The 19013-nt window shown below is 56.9% G+C and overlaps 1 protein-coding gene across 1 annotated transcript in view; it reads right to left on the bottom strand.

The window, feature by feature from the left end:
• Positions 1 to 19013, bottom strand: part of Grm4 (glutamate metabotropic receptor 4) — a 93064-nt gene that overhangs the window by 20680 nt on the left and 53371 nt on the right. Inside the window, exons 4-6 of the mRNA XM_036167524.1 lie at positions 8794 to 8929; positions 6175 to 6329; positions 4431 to 4571 (exon numbers count right to left, since the gene is read on the bottom strand). Coding sequence (XP_036023417.1) covers positions 4431 to 4571; positions 6175 to 6329; positions 8794 to 8929 — 432 coding nt within the window. The remainder of the gene's footprint in view (positions 1 to 4430; positions 4572 to 6174; positions 6330 to 8793; positions 8930 to 19013) is intronic.

Below are 19013 nucleotides of genomic sequence, written 5' to 3'. Positions count from 1 at the left end.
GCAGTGAGCAGGTGGGACGCAAGTGTCCCCAGGCTCTGGCTGCCTGGGCTGGATGAAGATGAAGGAGGCCCTGGAGCTAAGGAGGGAAAAGGAGGAGGTGTGGGGCAGGCAGGACATCCACTTCAGCTCCCAGGCCACGACACCTGCAGTCAAACTGCATCCTGCCAACTGTAGCACCATGGTGCTTGGGAGTGGCCTCAGTTTTCTCTTCTACAAAATGGGTGGTAGCCCTGAGACAGTCTGAACTACTCACCCTTGGGATGATACAGTCCTGAATCTTCTACTACAGAAAATACCAAGAGACTCATGGAGTGGGGTGGGGGGCATTTATTCCATTGAATGCTGTCCCTCCATGACATCCTGTCCATCTGCTTGTGCCTACACCAATGACTGCCACCCTCCTGCCCTTCTTACCAACAAAGCCCCTGCGCCTGCACAGAACAACTCCCTGCCCTGGGAATTTCCGACAAACCCCGCTGCTCTGGATATTATGGTTGCAGTTGCAGGAAGGTTGACGCAGAAGGATCGCTGCAAGTTTGAGACCAGCCTGGGCTACAGAGGAGACTCGGTCTCAAAAACAAACAAAAGACCAGACCTGGTGGCACAAATCTACAATCCTAGTGCTTGAGAGGTGGAGGCAGAAGGGTCAAGAGTTCAAGGTCACCCTCAACTACATCAAGACTTTGAGACCAACAAGAGACCCTGTAAATGAGATAAAAGCTCTTGTGGTAGGGTGCCAGACTACCCTGGTGAAGTCAGGTATGAGTATTCACGTGATTCCCCAAGTGATTCCCATGGACTAAGCCTCAAACCCAGTGCCCCCCCACCCCAAGTCCCCGTTAAAGTCACCAAGGGAGCTTTAAAAAGTCAATCCCACCCATGATGAGGATCCTAAGCACTCCCCAGGTGGCTTTAATGCACAACCAGGCTGGAGAGCTTCCATTTTTCAGTTCAAAGAGTGCCTCCATTAGAGTCCTTACTTCCTCCTACAGACCCCTGGGCCAGCTCACATCAGCCCCATTTCTCAGAAGAGCAAGCCGAGGCCAGGGGGGGTCACAGAGCTGGCCCCAGGCACCCTGCAAAGCTCCACACACTCAGAAGGCCTCTGCACGCATGCTCCAACAGGAAGCAGCAGGGATTCTGGGATTGTACCTGGGCATCACCTCAGGTGTCCATGCTGAAGCCCGAGTCTGGGCCCAGCCTGAGAAGTCCAGACCTTTATTACAAATTCCCATAAACAGGAAGTGATTCCAGAGATCCCTGATCCTCACCTAGACACTGGAGCAGGATGCCCCATCTCACCTCACTTCCAGGCTTGCCCACCCACCCTGGGAACCAGCTCTGGGAAACCATGATCAGGGTATCTACACAATGTCCCACCAACAGGGACACAGGAGCAAGTGGACAGGGCACATGATCAGTCTGCCCATGAGGGCCCAGCCTCCATGACTAACTAGATATGCTTGTGCTTCTTGTGTGTATGTGTGCATGTTTGTGGGGAGGTGCACACATGTTCACGTGTGTGCAGAGGTTAGAAGACAATCTCAGTGTCGTTCCATAGGTGCCTTTCACCTTTTGTTTGCAACAGGGTTTCTCATTGGTCCGGGACTCAGCAAAGTAGGCTAGGCCAGCTGTGCAATAAGCTAGGGACCACCTCCTCCCATCCCCCCATGCCTCCCATCTCTCCATCCCTGGGATAACAAATACAAACCATGCCTGGCTTTTCCTTTTCTAGATTTATTTATGGTCTTGCTTTATGTGTATGAGGGTTTTGCCTGCATGTATGTCTGTGCACCGTGTACATGCATGCAGTGCCTATGGAGGCCAGAAGAGGACATCAGATGCCCTGGAACTGGAGGCACCGATAATTGTGAGCCACTCTGTAGGTGCTGGGAACTGAACCTGGGTCCTCTGCAAGAGCAATAAGTGATCTTAACTGCCGAGCTGTCTCTTCAGTTGTGAGCTGTAGGGATCAGAACTCAAGTCCTCACATTTGTGGGTGAGTGCTTTATGTCCTCAGCCCCGCATCTGTACTCCTTGCACAGCCTGGGACGCCTGTCATAAGATGTGTGCTGTGCAGTTTCTGACCTGTTGTCTCTCTGAACCTCCACAGCCTCTTTTGCACGTGAAACGTAAGGGTTTCTAGTTGGGAGGGTGAAATGACATGGCCGTGAGAAACCTAACATGTGTAAGCATGAGAGACAGGCTCATGCAGGACGCGTGAACCTCCACACAAGACCCACACACACCCCAGCTCAGCCCCACACTCATGCACACTCATATCTACACACACAGCCCCTCAACACGCCCACACACATATTCTGCCGACCAGACACCAAGGGTTTGACTGTGACCTTAGGAGGAACCACTGCCCAGTGGCTGCTAGTCCCTGTGGCTGCAGCCACCAGAGGGCAGCATATTTCTCACTCTCCCAGACCCAATTCCACCACTTCTGGCTCCCTCCCGCCCCTCCTAGAAAACCCAAGATTCCCTGTGGAGTGTCTCCACCTCCCACCTCCCTGCCCAAGCTGCCCAGGCCACTCCAGAGGACATAAGACAGAAGCCTTTCCCTCAGTGAGGTACCACATGGATGCAGCACCCAGAACCTCAGGTCACCCAGGGGGCTCCTGCTGCAGAGCTGTTCAGACCCAGAGCACTCAGGACCTGGGTCCAAATACATATGAAGCAAGTGCCAGGCTGCAATCCCAGGGTGGAGGGCCTGAATCTCAGGCCTCAGTTCAAATCCTGCCTTAGCCCCTGGCACTTGTGGGAACTAAGATCCCTTCTCAGATCCCCCCCCCCCCCCCCCGCACATGACCCTTTTGGGGCTCAGTTTCCCCCACAGCACATCCTGTGGCTGTGACGGGCTGCTGCCCTCCCCCATAGCACTTCCTACTCCTTTTCAAATGGGTTTTGTTTCCACAGTGCAGCTCCCTCTGACACATCCCATGATTTATTTATCTTGTTTATCGTCTGTCTCTCCATTAGAATAAAAACTCCATGAGGATTCAGACTCTTTTGTTCTCCATCCTCCACAAGAACAGGCCCAGGCGTCAGTCCGTCAGTCCGTGATCCAGCCTAGCACTTGCTGAGAGGCTGAGGAAGCCCCTGGCGGGTCAGGGGTGCGTGTGGTGTGCTGAGAGGCAGGAATGGAACCAGCTGTGCAGGTCAGTCCAGCAAGCACAGTGAACCCCAAGGCAGTCAGACGCCCCTAGGGGCAAGTTCCTCTGCCAGCCCTGCTCTCTGGAGAGAACGCAGTGCAGCCTCCACTCTGACCTCTCAGGCCACTGCGGGCTGCACCCTACTCTGCCTATAGCCCTGTTCCTCCAGACCTACCAATTCCACTCTCAGGCCTTGACGCTCGCACGTCCACAGACGTGAGGAGCAGCTTCTGAACACCAGTCCTTAGGCCTCTCTAGCTAGGCTCTTGGCTCTTCCAGATTTGGCCGGGGGAACTGGGCTGGTGGCCACAACTGGCGGGAGTTCAGGAGCCTAGCATCTGGCCCCACAGCCTCCGCTCGCAAAGCCCACCTTCTGCAGGCTCCGCCCCCACAGGCCCCACCCCCATAGTCCCCACCTTCTGCAGGCTCCGCCCCCACAGCCTCCGCTCGCAAAGCCCACCTTCTGCAGGCTCCGCCCCCATAGGCTCCCCCACCCTCATAGTCCCCACCTTCTGCAGGCTCCGCCCCCATAGGCTCCCCCACCCTCATAGTCCCCACCTTCTGCAGGCTCCGCCCCCATAGGCTCCCCCACCCTCATAGTCCCCACCTTCTGCAGGCTCCGCCCCCACAGGCCCCACCCTCATAGTCCCCACCTTCTGCAGTCCCCTCCCCCACAGGCCCCACCCCCATAGTCCCCACCTTCTACAGGCTCCGCCCCCACAGGCCCACCCTCATAGTCCCCACCTCCTTCAGGCTCCGCCCCCACAGGCCCACCCTCATAGTCCCCACCTTCTGCAGGCTCCGCCCCCACAGGCCCCACCCCCATAGTCCCCACCTTCTGCAGGCTCCGCCCCCACAGGCCCCACCCCCATAGTCCCCACCTTCTGCAGGCTCCGCCCCCACAGGCCCACCCTCATAGTCCCCACCTCCTTCAGGCTCCGCCCCCACAGGCCCACCCTCATAGTCCCCACCTCCTTCAGGCTCCGCCCCCACAGGCCCCACCCTCATAGTCCCCACCTTCTGCAGGCTCCGCCCCCCATAGGCCCCACCCTCATAGTCCCCACCTTCTGCAGGCTCCGCCCCCCATAGGCCCCACCCCCATAGGCCCCACCTTCTGCAGTCCCCTCCCCCACAGGCCCCACCCCCATAGTCCCCACCTGTGCAGGCCCCACCCCCATAGTCCCCACCTTCCGCAGGCCCCACCCCCATAGTCCCCACCTTCCGCAGGCCCCGCCCCCACAGGCCCCGCCCCCACGGGCGCATGCTCACTGGTGCACTTCTTGATGTGGCTCCCCTTCTTGAGCGCATGGCGGCTCAGCTTGCAGTGGAAGTTGTCCTCCCAGAACTCGGCGAACCAGATGTTGCGCCTGTTGTTGTCCAGCGTGCGGCTGGAGAAGTATCGGTCGAACCCTGGCAGGGAATGGCGGTGTCAGGGCCTCCTCCCCGCCCTCCCCTCACACACGCGGACACCGAGGTAAGCAGGGCCAGGAGGGAAAGGGGAATCCTCCGACCTGGGGCCAGGCAGCTAAGAAAACACAAGACGCGGCATAGTTTTATGCCGTGCAAAATGCAAAGCGCTTGGTCAGGCCCCGGCGGAGAGCATGTAGTTTAGGGCCACAGCCCGCATGAGAGGTGCCCTCGCGGGCCGGTCTGCGCACACGCAGGGAGCCTGGCTCTGCAAGCTGCCCAGCGCCCTTCCTCCTCAGGCAACCCTGCCTCGGGGCTGGCACTCCTCTCCTCCTGCCCAGAGGCCCTGGGAAGCTCGCCCCATGCGGTCCAAAGGCAAGGGGCTGTCCAAGCTGTGGGGGACAGAGGGAGATGAATTCTGCACGATGGTGGAACTGAGTAACTCTTCGTTGTGTGGACTCTTATGGGATGTTTAATGACACCTCTGGCCTCCTCCCACCAGACTCCAGGGGCATCACTCACTCACTATGACAACCAACAGTATCTCCAGAGAAGAACCAGTGGCCAGGCATGGTGACCACGCTGTAATCCCAGCACTCGGGGGGCAGAGGCAGGCGGATCTCTGCGAGTTCAAGGCCAGCCTGGGCTACAGAGTGAGTTCCAGGAAAGGTGCAAAACTACACATAGAAACCCTGTCTCAAAAACTAAACATAACATATGAAAACCAGTGTCTTTAAAATGTCCCCAATGTTCCACAGAGAAGGGGTACTTAAGTCTTGGGTTCAGATCCCAGCTCTGTGACTCAACAGCAGAGCTGCTGGGAGGCTAACTGAGGACCTGGCAGGGGCCGACATCTGCCACACCAGTCAGTCTGGGTGCTCATTGTGGCTCTGTGTGGCTGAGGTGGTGTGGAATTTTCCACTGCCTGTGCTGGCTGGGCCTCAAGGTGAAGAGAGGACATGCTATGTGACCTTCGGCAAGTGATGGAAAGTCGGATGAAGGGGCTGACTCCTGAGGTCTTTCCAGGCCTGTCAACTCAACGTTGGCTTTCACTGAGTGGAACAAAGGCCCTGGGAGCCATCGTCCTGTCGTGAGACTGAGTGCTGCCAAGTCAGGCTATGACCAGGACATTGACATCATGCCTCACACCCTGCAAGACTCCAGCCAGAGAGGTTTATTCCTACCCAAGATGACTGTGGCCTTCGCCCCACAGAAAGGGGTGTGGGCAAGGCAGGCAGGAAGGGAGGCAAGACAGAGCAGGGTGCCCACACCTAGCCGTTGGCCCTGAGCTGGCCACACCGAAACATGCTGCCACGCATGCTTTCCCTGCAGAGCAGGGAAAGGGTCCCGAGTAGGAGAAGGGTGGGACTGGACAGGTACGAGACACTTTTATGACCTCATGCCTCTCATATCCCACAACCCCATGCAGCTAAGACACCAGAGGGTCACTTCCAGGTCTGCACTCAGTTCTGCCAGGCTAGAGGCCACTGCATGCAGGAGGCTATGGGCAAATGAAGAGGTGAGACAAGACAGGGAATGGAAGAGGGTGGAGGTGGAGGTAAGCCATGAGGGTTGCCGGGGCTGTCATCCCACCTGTTGGGCCTACCTCGTATAGACGTCCTCTTGGGGAGGATGGTGACAGCACCCTCAGCCACCTCCTCGAGGCGCAGCACAGGGGCACTCTTGGAGCCCCAGCTGTCTGAGCCCATCCAGAAGAAGTGGCCCGTCTGGTTGGCCCTGCGTGCTGCCTCCAGAACCCTCCTGTGGGGACACAGCAGCCCAGCCCAGATATGTACGGCTACCCAGCTGCCCCCATCCTCCATGCTACCTCCCAGGCTGCATCTGGACCCTCCATCCATGCTCTACAGCCCAGAACCCATGGCTGCCCCTGCTCCCAGCCACAGAGGATACCCCATACACACCTGACCCCCTCACCGCCTATGCCCATCCCCAGGCTACCCCTGAGCCCCTCACCCCTGATTCACTGCCCCGTGTTGCCTCTGCCAGGCCTCCTGGAGCTCCCCAACTCTTGGGCCTATGCCTACGTGCGTGTCTACAGTGACCTTTCTCATCCAGCCCTATCTTTGTGGGCCCACATCTGGCCCTACAAAGATCACCCATGTCTCCCCAAATCCCTGTCTGCCCCACTTGGGTTCCAGACGATATCTACCAAACCCCTGTCCTCCCAGAGGCATGTTCTCTGGGCACCAGACCACCCCATAGCAAGTCAATCTTTCACATGGATGCCACAGGGTAGCTGCCCATCTATCTACCCCCTTCCTCAGATGCTCTGGTACAAGGTGGGGCCTCCAGTGCTCTTAGCCCTAATTCTCTCTTCCAGGCAGGGACCTTGATCAAAGGGCACAGGACCAGCTCATCACAGGGCTGAGGGGACCGCATGGCACACAACTGTTCTTGAACTGGATGGCCCTCAAGCCCAGCTCTTAAGAGGGGAGAAGAGAAGGGAGTCCTTGACCCTGCTGTCTTGGAGAGGAGCCGGAGACTCTCATGTGGGAGCCAGGGACCCCAGAGACTGTTCCTGGGCTTCCCTGGTGAGAAGTAGGAAGCAGGTCCAGGGTCCCAGGGGTGCTAGCCTGGGCCGGCGAAGTCTAGACGAGAGCAGGGAATGGACTACGAGAGAGAGAATATTCTCCCAAGCCCCAGAACCTGCCCCCAAACCAGCCCACGGTCACCCTGTGCCCCTGCTCTCACCTCTGCCAACTCCTGGCCCCTTAGCAGGCCACCACCCACCTTGGGCCACCACTAATGGTAGATGGGGCAGACACATGGAACCGCAGCCACAATCCTGTTAATGCTTCCTGCATCTGAGAAGCCGAGGGGGGTAGAGCAATCATCCCCCACCCAACCCGTCACCTGCATTTATTTTTACCTCAGTCCACTTCTGAAAACACAGTGGATTTCCAGAAACAGCCCGCCTCCTGCCAGACTGCCCATGTGGCTCAACAGAGTCCCATCCAGCCCCTCCCCTAGGGACAAGACCTTCACCCTTCTTCCCAGAGGGAGGCTTACCTGAACTAGGGTACCCTCAGAAGCAGGGGACCCAAAGCGACATGCACAACTGGATGTGGGTGTGGGACTTGTTCTAGGGTGTGAGAGAGGAGCCAGGGCAAAGGGGACAGAGAAGCCTCAGCCACTAAGCCACCATTTCCCTGAGGGCATGGAGAGCTCTGGCACCAATGTCTGGGGACCTGTGTGCCTTAAGGAGGTTCGTACTGTCTCTGTGCATCCTGGAGGGTATCCACGCAAGACCATATCCACTGGGAACCCCTGCCTGGGTGGGTCCTTTCTCCTCCACTCCTGCACTGTCCCTGGGGCTTCTGTGTTGCTAAAACTCAGGACTTGGGGTAAGGTGTGGGAAAGGGTTGAAAGAGGGAAGTCAGGCCAGCATGGGCCTTAGAAGGTTCCAGGGAGAGGGTCCCTGAGCCTGGGGCTCACTTTCCTCTGTGAGAGCAGGCCCACCCCTCCCCCAGTTCTGCTCAGATGCAGGGTTCTCTCTCAAAGGTGAACCTCAGGGACATGACTCATTTCTAGAAGGTGGGTCAAGCGAGAAGCAAGAGCAAAGGAGGGACACTGGGAAGGGTCTGCGGGGACAGTCCGTAGAGGGCCCCTGGGCTCGGGACCTGTGACCCCTCCGCAGGATTGGAGGACACACAGAGGGACTGGCGGGGTCTCCATAGTTCTTGTACTCCGAGCCACCAGAGTCTGGGGTCTAGGAAGGAACCAGCCTACCACAATGAGAACATGTCCAAGCCGTGTGCCCCATGCTTACCAAAAGCAGAGGTAGGGGCTGAGCTATGGCCCACAGTTCCCACTGAGCACCCACTTCATGCCAGGCCCTGTTCCACGGCTTTGAGCACCTTCCTACTCTTGGTCCCCAAACACTCGTGGACAGGAATTGTTTGCTTGGGTTTGTTAAACAGCAAAGAGGCTCAGAGAATTGAGGAACGTGGCTGAGGTCACCCCTCCAGCAGGTGAACTAGGTGTGTGCTAAGTCCATGAGGCGCTTCCCCCAAGTGTCCTGCTTGCCATCCTTGGCTGGCAAAATGGATACAGGAAACAGAGAGGAAGGAGCCCTGTTAGAGTACCTGGGTCTAGCCTGCCAGTCCACCACTCTGATTCACCCCTTGCCCTTCCCCAACTCCCTGGAGGGAGGAAGTCCTCCAGTAGGATGTGCCTGGGCTACTGTCTGCCATGGCCACCCTACCTGATGTCATCCTCATTGGCAAAGATGATGATGGCCCTGGCATTGGATGTTTCCAGTAGGCGTTTGATGATCTTGTCAAACTCCCCGGTCTTGGGTTCCCGAGGAATCTTCACTGACTGAGCAATGCACACACCTCCTGTGGAGAGGCCCTGCCCATCAGCCTCAGCAATCAAGTCTGACCTCCCCACTTCTCCAACGCACCCCAGGAGACTTGACCCCCAGAGCCCCACGTCATGGTCACAAACACCAACCACAGCATGAATACAGACCCTGGATATGACACTTCAGTACTATTCTGTGCCTCAGTTTCCCTGATGGAGGCTAGCAAGAGCCATACTATTTGAAATCTTGGTTTTACCAGTTATTGCCTCAAAGCAATGGCTCAACCTCTCTGTGTCTCAGACATGACATTTATAAAGTGAGATTAGAAGGCGACCTAGTTCACTGGCTTCTTGTGGAACCTGTGAGTCAGCGTGAGCAAACCCGCTGTCTGGTGTGCAGCAAGTACCTGGAAGCATGGCTATTTTTATTGGTTTCACCTGAGAAGGGTCTTTGAAGGATTAGATCTGAGAATAGCCACCCTGCTAACTGGTGTCCCCACACCCATGTCCACACACTTCCCTACCCCTGTCCCAGAGACCCTGCACCCCAATGGTCCTGGGGGTGGGCTGTATGTGTGGCTGCTGGGGTGGGCCAGGGTGAACATAGTGTCCCAGGATGCACCCCAGCTTTGCACCAGTGGACACCAGGGAGCACTTTGAAGCCAGCCAGTTCCCAGCAGCTCTTGTGCCGAGCCCCTCAGGGGAGCACAGGCAGACGGCCATGCCATTCATAGATTCACGGCCCACCTGCACTCTCCCGAGGAGAGCAGCTGAGGACCACCTGTGCTCACCACTGCATGGGGCGGGCGAGGAAACTGGAGCCCAGACAGTCCGCCTGGGCCAGCCCTACCCTGCCAGGAGCTAGGAACTCTAGACCACAGCCCCTCGAGGCCCCTGGTGGAGCTGGGATGCTGTTAATGAAGAGCACATGAGGAAGAACCCAAGAAGCCAGCCCCTTGGTGGGACCTCTACCCTAGCTCTTCAGCCGTGGCCAATCCCATACCCGCTATCCTATGTGGGCCTGGGCTTCCACGTGGTCTGTCTATACGGATGCAACCCTCCCAGGCATGAGGCACCTCTACGTGGTTCTCACAGCGTGTGGTGGGAGCACCCCTTCCAGCCCCTGGCCACAGAAAGAGCCAGGGAATGGCCTGCTGCCCTCCCTGGCTGGCGGCGTTCTAATGATGGCCGTACTCGGCTCCTGCCAACCGGCCATATGGTCTCTCTCCAATTAGAAAATGGGCCAATGGCGACACGTCTTCACCCCCATCTGGGGAGACAGATGGACAAGAGGAAGAGGCTAGTCCAGGCAGTGGGGCTGGGCCACCTGGCTCAAGGAGGAAGTGGGAAGTAGGGAGTTTATCTCCTGCTGAGGGAAAGTGTGGGGTTAAATCACACTCCTGGGCCAGCGCATGCTGTCCTGCCCTTTCCTGCCAGCTTCATTCTGCTGAAAAGCAGGTGGAGGGGGCAGTGGCCCAGCGAGAGGGAACGTTAGTCACAGGAAACTGAGTGTGTGTGTGGTCTTGGAGGATGTGATATTTACGGAGCATCCCACATAACAAAGGCCACATGAAGCCAGTCCTCTGAGGAGTCACACCACATTCCCACTAGACAGATAGGGAAACTGAGGCCCTCAGAGATGGAACATTAGGTGAGGAGCTGTCCTGTCCTGTGTGTAGCAGGGGAGTTGGCTGTGGAGGTGGGAGTGCCTGGGCACAGGAGTGTGGGCATGCCTGGGCATGGACTTAGGTGAATGTTTACTGTGCCACTGCATCACAAGAAAGCAAGTGCCCAACAGTGTCATGACTTCACTGCCCACAGTCAACATGGCAGCTGGGGGAATGGGGCCTGTCTTGGGGCACATGGCTCCTGGGAGTGGCGAAGCCCTGCACCCCTGCCTCACTTCTCTCCTGGTTCCCTGTCACAGCCAGAGAGAACTAGAGTGGCCCCTGTGGCCCAGCACAGATTGAGCACCCACCCTGTGCTTGGCACTGGCTAGGTCTGGCCTCCAAGAGTCTGCACACTCAACCCTGGATAAATACTAATATCCCCATCTGACAGACGTGGAAACTGAGGCTCAGAGCTGCAAACAGCCTAGCAAAGGCCATGGCAAGTGAGGTAGCGATCCTGCTCAGTGCCCAGAGCCTCCAGCAGACCAAGGTCCTCTCTGCTGAAGCCCTCCTTATCCAGAAAGCCCTCCCCTCCACAGCTGCCTCTAAGGATGAGTGGCAAGGTTTCCACTGTCAAAGTCTCACCCACCTCTGCAGAATGGGTGGAGATTTCACGTGTGTGTGTGCACAGTCAGGAGTATGCACACCAAAGAGTGTATATGTGCACAATCACACGGCCTTTCCTCGGACACTCACACTTGGTCACAGACCACGCTGCTACAGGGTACCCATGTCCAGCTCCTGTGCCCGTCACTTGGCACTCACTCTTCCGCTCCCTGGGGCACTGCCTTCCCCCTCCATTGCCCTCAGGCTCCCAGTGGACTCCATCAAGAACCACCATCCACACTGCAGTAGAGAGCAATGGAGGCTGGCAGACAGACAGACAGACAGACAAGAAACAGCCAATCCCCAGCTTAGGCAGACACAGGACCAGAAGGGCTGGAGGAATCTGAGGTTCCCATGCCCCCCAAAGCCCACCTGGGTCCCCTTTAGAGATCCCTCAGGTCATTCCCCAGACCCTACCCAACCTCCTACCAGGAAACAGGCTGCTAGATCCCTGTTCAGAACCCAACTGCCATGTGCCAGCCACAGACCTGTGTCCTAGCAGGCCAGAGGCAGATGCTACAGCCTCTCACCAAGATATCCCTGATTACAATCAGCCCATGGGGCCTGAGACCCCAGTCCACACCAGGAGAACAGAGGGTCTGAGGCCAGAGAGGGACTTTGCCTTTCTTGGAGACACTTAACAGCAGGGGCAAGCCTCCTCCACATGCTGTGCTGACCACTGCCTGGTGCTCTGAATGCCTGGGGCTGGGCTCCCACCTCTCACACCTGCTCAGGCTCCTCCCCACCTGCTCAGGCTCCTCCCCGCCTGCTCAGGCTCCTCCCCGCCTGCTCAGGCTCCTCCCCGCCTGCTCAGGCTCCTCCCTGCCTGCTCAGGCTCCTCCCTGCCTGCTCAGGCTCCTCCCTGCCTGCTCAGGCTCCTCCTCAGTTTCTCACAGCCTAAATAGAGGCCCTGCAGGCTCCTCCTCTCCTTCTCTTTTTCCTTTTTTTGAAAAAAAAAAATGCTTTTAAATGTAAAAACAGAAAAAAAAATAATGAAAAGACAAACCCTAGGAAGTCAAGCGGAAAAACCTATATTGCTTCAGAATACAGTAGACTGCAGAGGGGAGAGCAGGGGAGAGCAGGGGAGGGGAGGGCAGGGGAGAGCAGGGGAGGGGCCCCCAGGCCATGCTAGGCTCCCTGCAGGAAGCAGGGCAGGCGGGAGGCACTGGGGAGTCTCACACACACACACACACACACACACATACACAAACAAGCAGACACAACACAAACACAGACAGACACACATACATACACACACACATACACAGACACACAGACATACATACACAGACAGACAGACACACAGACATACATACACACACACATACACAAACAAGCAGACACAACACAAACACAGACAGACAGACACACATACATACATACATATACACACACATATACAGACACACATACATACATACACACACACACACATACACAAACAAGCAGACACACACACACACATACACACGCAGCGTGCATGTCACTTTCTCTTCCTCTCCTTCTTTCCTAAGTCAGGCTGTCAGCAATCCCAGCCTCAAACCCGCTCCCAGGAAGAGATGGAAACAGTTCCTTAGAGGGTAGGTGGCTGACTGGGTTCTGCCATGCAGCGAGGCCATGCCTCAGTGATGGCCTCTGATAGAGTTCAGGCAGCAGAGCAGGGGTCTGGTACTGTTTGGGGTGGGAACACTTCCAACCCCCACCCCAGTGATCTCACCTTCCCGAGACTGCTCCACGGTGAGCTATGGGTAGGCAGGGAGAGCTGGGCTCTGGGTCCAACACTGCACACACAGTGGCTCACTCAGGCCTGGCTCCCATTGTTGCCCTGCCTGTTCCTGCCCCAAAACCTCCTCCCCACTAGACACTGTCCAGCCTGCTTACGCTCTCACCCTACGTACCCTGGTGAGTCCACATACATGTGCACACACCAACACATGTGACATCCATGTTGCTTGCTCTGGTCTGCAGCTGCTACCTCACTACAGGCCTCCAGATCCTGCCTCTCGGACTACCTCTGCCCTACAGCAGGTCTTTGGGCAGGTTGACCCCCTAGCCAGGAGCACCCCAAACCAACTGGCCACTACCCACCAGCCCTTCCCTCATTGGGTTCTTTATCCCCAGGGCACATGCCCAGTTGCCCACTGGGGATAGGCAGCTGCCCATGTTTGCTAGAGGAACAAGGGACAGGGTCACAGGGACATGGGTGAGCATGGGCGACAGACGCTCTGGAGGACTCTCACCTGCAAGTGCTCCTCTCAGGGGTGTCTATACCCACAGGGCCTGCAGTGATCTCCCCTCGGAGCTACCGCCTTACCTTACACAGGCCCTGGGCACCCTATGGTGTCTGGTGTCCACTTCATGAAGGGGACATTCTGCCTCCGTGAGTTCTGGACACACTTGTGGAGACATGCCCGTGGACGTCTCTCAATCCTGCCTTCTGCTCTGTTGGCTTTCTCCGCCCAGCTCTATTCCCCTGCAGTAAACACTGGAGGAACAGGTACACGGAACACAAATGGGCAGCAGGAGAGCAAGCTGACAGTGTCACCTGCCTGTCCCAAAGCTCAGTGTGAGACAGCTGGGCCAGAGAGGGGCATGTGGCACCATCCTCTTCCTTGTTGCAAATGACTCCAGCTCCTGGTGGGCAATGGGCCACCTGGGGAAAGACTTGTCGGGTCTCAGTGGACTCAGGTCTGTGTACAGGGAGAACACACTGCCTGTGTTCAGCGTTGACACGCAACAAGAAAACAAAGGAGGCAAAGCAGGGGAGCTTCAGCCAGCACAGGTCACCAAGCCTCTCTGACCTCCTGTAAAACAGAGACGGGCATAAACTCCTCCTGGTGGGGCTAGTGGAGGTCACCTCTGAGAGTGTCTGTGAAGGTCTGGGACTGCCCACTGCAGCCGCCACCCTGAGGTGCGGCACAGCCTGGTGTGGCAGGGCTGCTTGGGCTGAAGCTCAGACGGAACTCATCACTCAGCCTATCAGGACCCAAGAACTCCGCAGCTCTGGAGGCCAGGGTCTGAAACACCGTGCTGGCCAGTCCCGGGGCCACAGCTCAGAAGCACTAGGGCTGTCCAGGGCCATGCCAGCATCCCCACTGGAGGCCGTTAGCACACATGCACTCAACACTGCTCATGGTCCTAAACTCCAGGACCTCACAGAGACACATCCACAGCTCTCCCATCCCACAGAAGAGCCACACCACAAGGCCTACACAGGGCCACACACCTTAAACAGCCACACCTTGCCCAGTCCATAGCTGTGCAAGCTCATGCAGGAACCACATGATAACACAAGTGCAGGCAATGTACCACTGTGGTCACAGCCTCCACACACCACACAGCTGTGCACACCACAAGAGACGGGGTGAGCCCACCAGGCCACACAGTTGTGCCTATATGGCTTCAAATGGGTGCCCAAGCACAGAGTCCTGTTCTCATACACAGACAATGAACTGTCATATATACCACACAGATACACATGTCCCCAGTCAGACAATAGGCCTGCCAACCCTGGCCCCTCATAAGGCACACAGCCTACTCCCCCACAGCTTCCCCAGGTCCCCCATGCTCACCATCCATGCACACTCCCTCAGGCCTGTCCCTTTCCTCATGGGGGAGGTCTTCCTGAGTGCCTTGGTGGACCCCCACACTCTGGGGTCTGCTGGAAGCTGGGGGTCACGGCAGCTCTCTGGATCCTGCCCACACACTACAGGGAGCAAAGCTGGACTGCTATATAGCACTCCAGGGACTAAAGCAACGCCCTCATCTTCAATGTCCCCTATTGGCTCTGAGGCATGTCCCTGTGGGGTTAGAGGTGCACGGGGAGGTAGAAAGAAACTCAGGCACTGGAGAGCAGTGGGCCAGTGTGACACAGGAGACCGAGAGGGCACAGATGGTCCTGGTCCCATCTCAGACCCCCACTGCTTCCTGCCAACAGCCACATCACTCAGCAGTAAGAACGTGACACATATCCACTCCGGATCAGGCCAAGTGCCCAGGATGAAGGAGGACACATGGGCCACCACGCAAGCCCTACTGTCCCTGACTAGCCTGCAGCAGGGCTCAGAGTTTCATTATTCATGGTGTTGAGCTCTTGGGAGGAAATCCATTGAATGATTGCCCTAATATCTTAACACAGATGCATTTAGGCAAAACACCTTCAGAGCAAGGAAGCAAGAAAAAATATAGAAAGGAGAAGAGCTGGAGACAGGTGTTGAGGACAGGGCTAAGGGGACAGGATGCCGGCAGAAAATTAGTGGGGGCCCTGTCCAACCTTCCACCCATATCCCCCTTGGTAGTATGGCTGTCCATTGATGGAGGAAAGCCATCTGCTTCCCAGATTCGCTGCAGAGAGGGCTGGGATTCCCCCCCAAGGCCCTCACATGTTCATAGCTGCTGAGTGCAGTCCCAGGTCTACTGACCAGTTCACTGGTCTACTATGGACAAGGGGGGCCTGTGGCTAAAAGGGCCCCCAGTCTGGCCAAGGTTGTCTCCATCCCACAGGTACCGCACACAGAATGAGACCTCCACTCCTTTCTCATCTGCCTCTGCTCCAGAAACAGGCAGACAAGGACTGCAAGGACTCTCCAGCCCCTCCCACCCCATCCCTGCTTCTTAAACAGGACTACTTCCTCCAAGCCACGCAACCCTGCCACCTCAAGTCTTTGCCACTATGGTCCTGAAGCAAGCAGAAGCTGCCCCCTCCTGTCTGCCGAGCCCACAAAGCCTCCGGATCTGACCCCCTCAAAAGCTTCCCAGCTCTTGGCAATGGCCCAGTCCTGCCCCTCTGCTCTCTCTAATGGCACTTGCCACCCCTGCCTTGTGCTTTGTAATTTGTCTGCATCACAGAGAGGGTTGAGCCTGGGAGCCAGGGTTCCAGTCCCAGGTGCCACTTCTTAGCTCTGTAACTTTGGACAAGGTACTTAATTCTCTTTGGATTTTGTCCATCACAAAGTGTGAAGAATAGGGCATATAGGAGAGTGTGGTGGCACACATACCTATAATCCTAGCAATTAGGAGGTTGAGGCAGGAGGATTGCCTTGAATTCAAAGTCAACCAGGCCTGCATAGTGGGTGGGTGGGTGGGGAGACAGACTGAGCAAGCAAGCATAGGTAAATGGCACAGGACACTGCCTGGTGCAAAAGACACAGCCAAAGTGCTCCATGCCCTGAGGTCGGCTTCCTCCATGAGAGTCCCTCAAGAGATATGTCATCCTTCCTCTGACTCCCTAGGTCCCAGCAGACAGGGGAGCTCAATTAATAATAGTTCAATACAGCCAGGTGGTGGGGGCAGTACACTATTTTAGTCCCAGCACTCGGGAGGCAGAGGCAGGCAGATCTCTGAGTTCGAGGCCAGCCTGGTCTACAGAGTGAGTTCTGGGACAGCCAGGGCTACACAGAGAATCCCCGTCTGAAAAAAGAAATAGTAATAATAATCATTTCCAGTTGCTGTCTAGGAGATGGGAAGTCAGTAGGCTGGTATTGGAGGTTCCTGTGTGGAGAGAGACTCCAGGTGCCCCTGGCTAGCTCCACACTTTATAGGAACAACATTCAGGCAGGAGAGAGCAGCGGGGGTTAGGGGCAGCAGCAGCAAGCTTGTGGTCTGGCCAAAGTAGGATGGGCCACTGCAGACCATGATGAAATATTTAGAAGCCCACATCCCCGGGAAGTGGAAACTGACAAACAATGAAATGTTGAGATGTAATTATGCAGGCAGCCCAACCATGTCTCGCTGCAGGCAGTTCAGCCCTGAGCCTGTCACACCAGCCACTGGGAAGGAAGTCCTCCAGGGCCCTCCCAGCCAGCCCTGCCCTCTCTGCAAGCCAGGCTAGGAGAAGACAGTGGCAGCTAAGCAGTAGAAGCCGGGGCCGGGGCAGACCCCGCACCCTGTTTAGCATTAGCTTCCTGGTGGAAAATGGAGCTGTTGACCCATGCCCCAGAAAGGGGACCATCAGCTAGCCTTGGTGATGGCAATGAGGGTGACACAGACCCAAAGCAGCAGAAGCCAGCCTGACCCAGCTTGGGGGGTGATGGAGGGGGAGCAGTGGTCCCAGGAGCCCCAGCTGCCTGGGGCTCTGGTTAGTTAGAACTGATGGAGCAGGTCAGGAGCTGATCCATCCCAGTTCCGGCAGACCTGCAGCTGTTGGGAGGAGGCTTAGAGTCCCAAAGCTAGCCAGCAGCCCTGGGAGGGAAGGACGAGCTAGGCAGGGAGGGAGGGGCCTCAATCCTCAGTCCTCCTGGGTGGGGTGGGTGGGATCCGCCACCTCCTCTGGTTTGGCGTGCGACTTGCCTCCTGTCAGATTGGCACAAGCTACGGTGCAGGGGACTCTCCCCAGAATCTGACACTGGGTATTAGTAGAGAGATGAAGTTGGGATGATCGTTCATGGCTCTGAGAACCCCAGGAGCATAAGAGGACTACCGGGCCTTGAGAGCTCCTTTCCGATCTCAACCAGGGTCCACGGAACGACTTCGGTTTGTCCCAGACTGACCAGCATGAACTAGGAAGACTCACCAGGCTGCCTCAGACCCAGCCAGCTGACCACTCAAGCCCCAACTACAGTTCACGCTCGCCTGTGGGCCCTAACTCACAGAATGGCCAGTTGCTCCTCCTAACTCTACACCTGTGCTCACTCCCCTCCCCAAGGCCACTCCAAAGTGTCCTGGGGGGCCCCGACAGGGGACTCCCTCTTGCTGTTCCCCACCTGTGAAGAGAAAGGGTGGTCAACAGCCCTGCCACTACAGCTCAGTCGTCCCCACAGTGCAGGAGGGTACTGAAGAATGAGCAGGCCCAGTTCACTGGCTGACATCTGGACTGCAGCTGGACAGTGGTCCAGAAGCCCCTCCCCCATCACCAGCTCTTCCTGTGTTCCCTACTCACCCACTGTCTGTCTTCTGCCCCCTCCCCTCCTTCTCTCCCTCCTACCCCGCCAGCCCTCTGTGGCCACACAGCCTCCTTAGACAGCAAACACTGCCCTGTGCTGCCCCACTGGCCCCTCCCAATCAGCTCACACCCTGGGTTCCATGACCATTTCAGAGGAAACTGAGCCCACCTGTGATCCAGAGCCTGCCTGGCTGCCTCTGCCTACTGCCTCTGACTTAGGTCCTCCCGCTCCCGCCCCCTCCCCTCCCCTCCTTCTCCTTCCCCCTCTCCTCCTGCCCCCTCCTCCTCCCCATCCCTCCTTCTCCTTTCCCCCTCTCCTCCCGCCCCCTCCCCCTCCCATCCTTCTCCTTCCCCCCTCTCCTCCCGCCCCCTCCTCCTCCCCACCCCCTTCCTCCATTTCTGGGTGAAGAGTAAGTCATCTTGCCCATCTTCCCAACCTCCCTAAATCTGTAGCACGGGCCAGGAAGAAGTCTGCTGGCCAGGGGTGGCAAGGGTCTCAGGGCCCTCCCTAGCCCTCTGCCCCCACCCCATTCTCTCCTTCTGCTTATCACCTTGCCCCGCTGCTTCCTACACCCAAGGCTTCCCTTGGGTCCCAAGGCATCGTTAGCTTCCTTCTGGCTCGTTAAAAATTTGCATATATTTGCATAGAATCGCCACATGATCATTCTGTCTATAGTAAAATAGAGCCAGATGTAGCACATGTAAGTCAAGGAGTGTAAAGACCCAGGAGGAGGAGAACCCTGAGTCTAGGCCAATCGCTCACTCTGGGTTGGTATGCCCAGAAGCAGTCCTGAACCCTCCAGTCTCACTGGGCCTCATGGAGGCTGGTTTGCCTGTTTTTATCATTTCTATAGAAATAAATAAAAACTAGAATTATCTCCACTTCAGAGAGCCAAAGAGGACCAGTGGTCCATCCACACAGGGAAGAACCAGGCAGGCCTGGGCCACACACTCTGCTTGGGT

Source organism: Onychomys torridus, chromosome 18 (assembly GCF_903995425.1).
Source record: "Onychomys torridus chromosome 18, mOncTor1.1, whole genome shotgun sequence".
Taxonomy (NCBI): domain Eukaryota; kingdom Metazoa; phylum Chordata; class Mammalia; order Rodentia; family Cricetidae; genus Onychomys; species Onychomys torridus.
The sequence above is the reverse complement of the archived record's forward strand: the minus strand, read 5'-3'. Positions and strand labels throughout refer to the sequence as shown.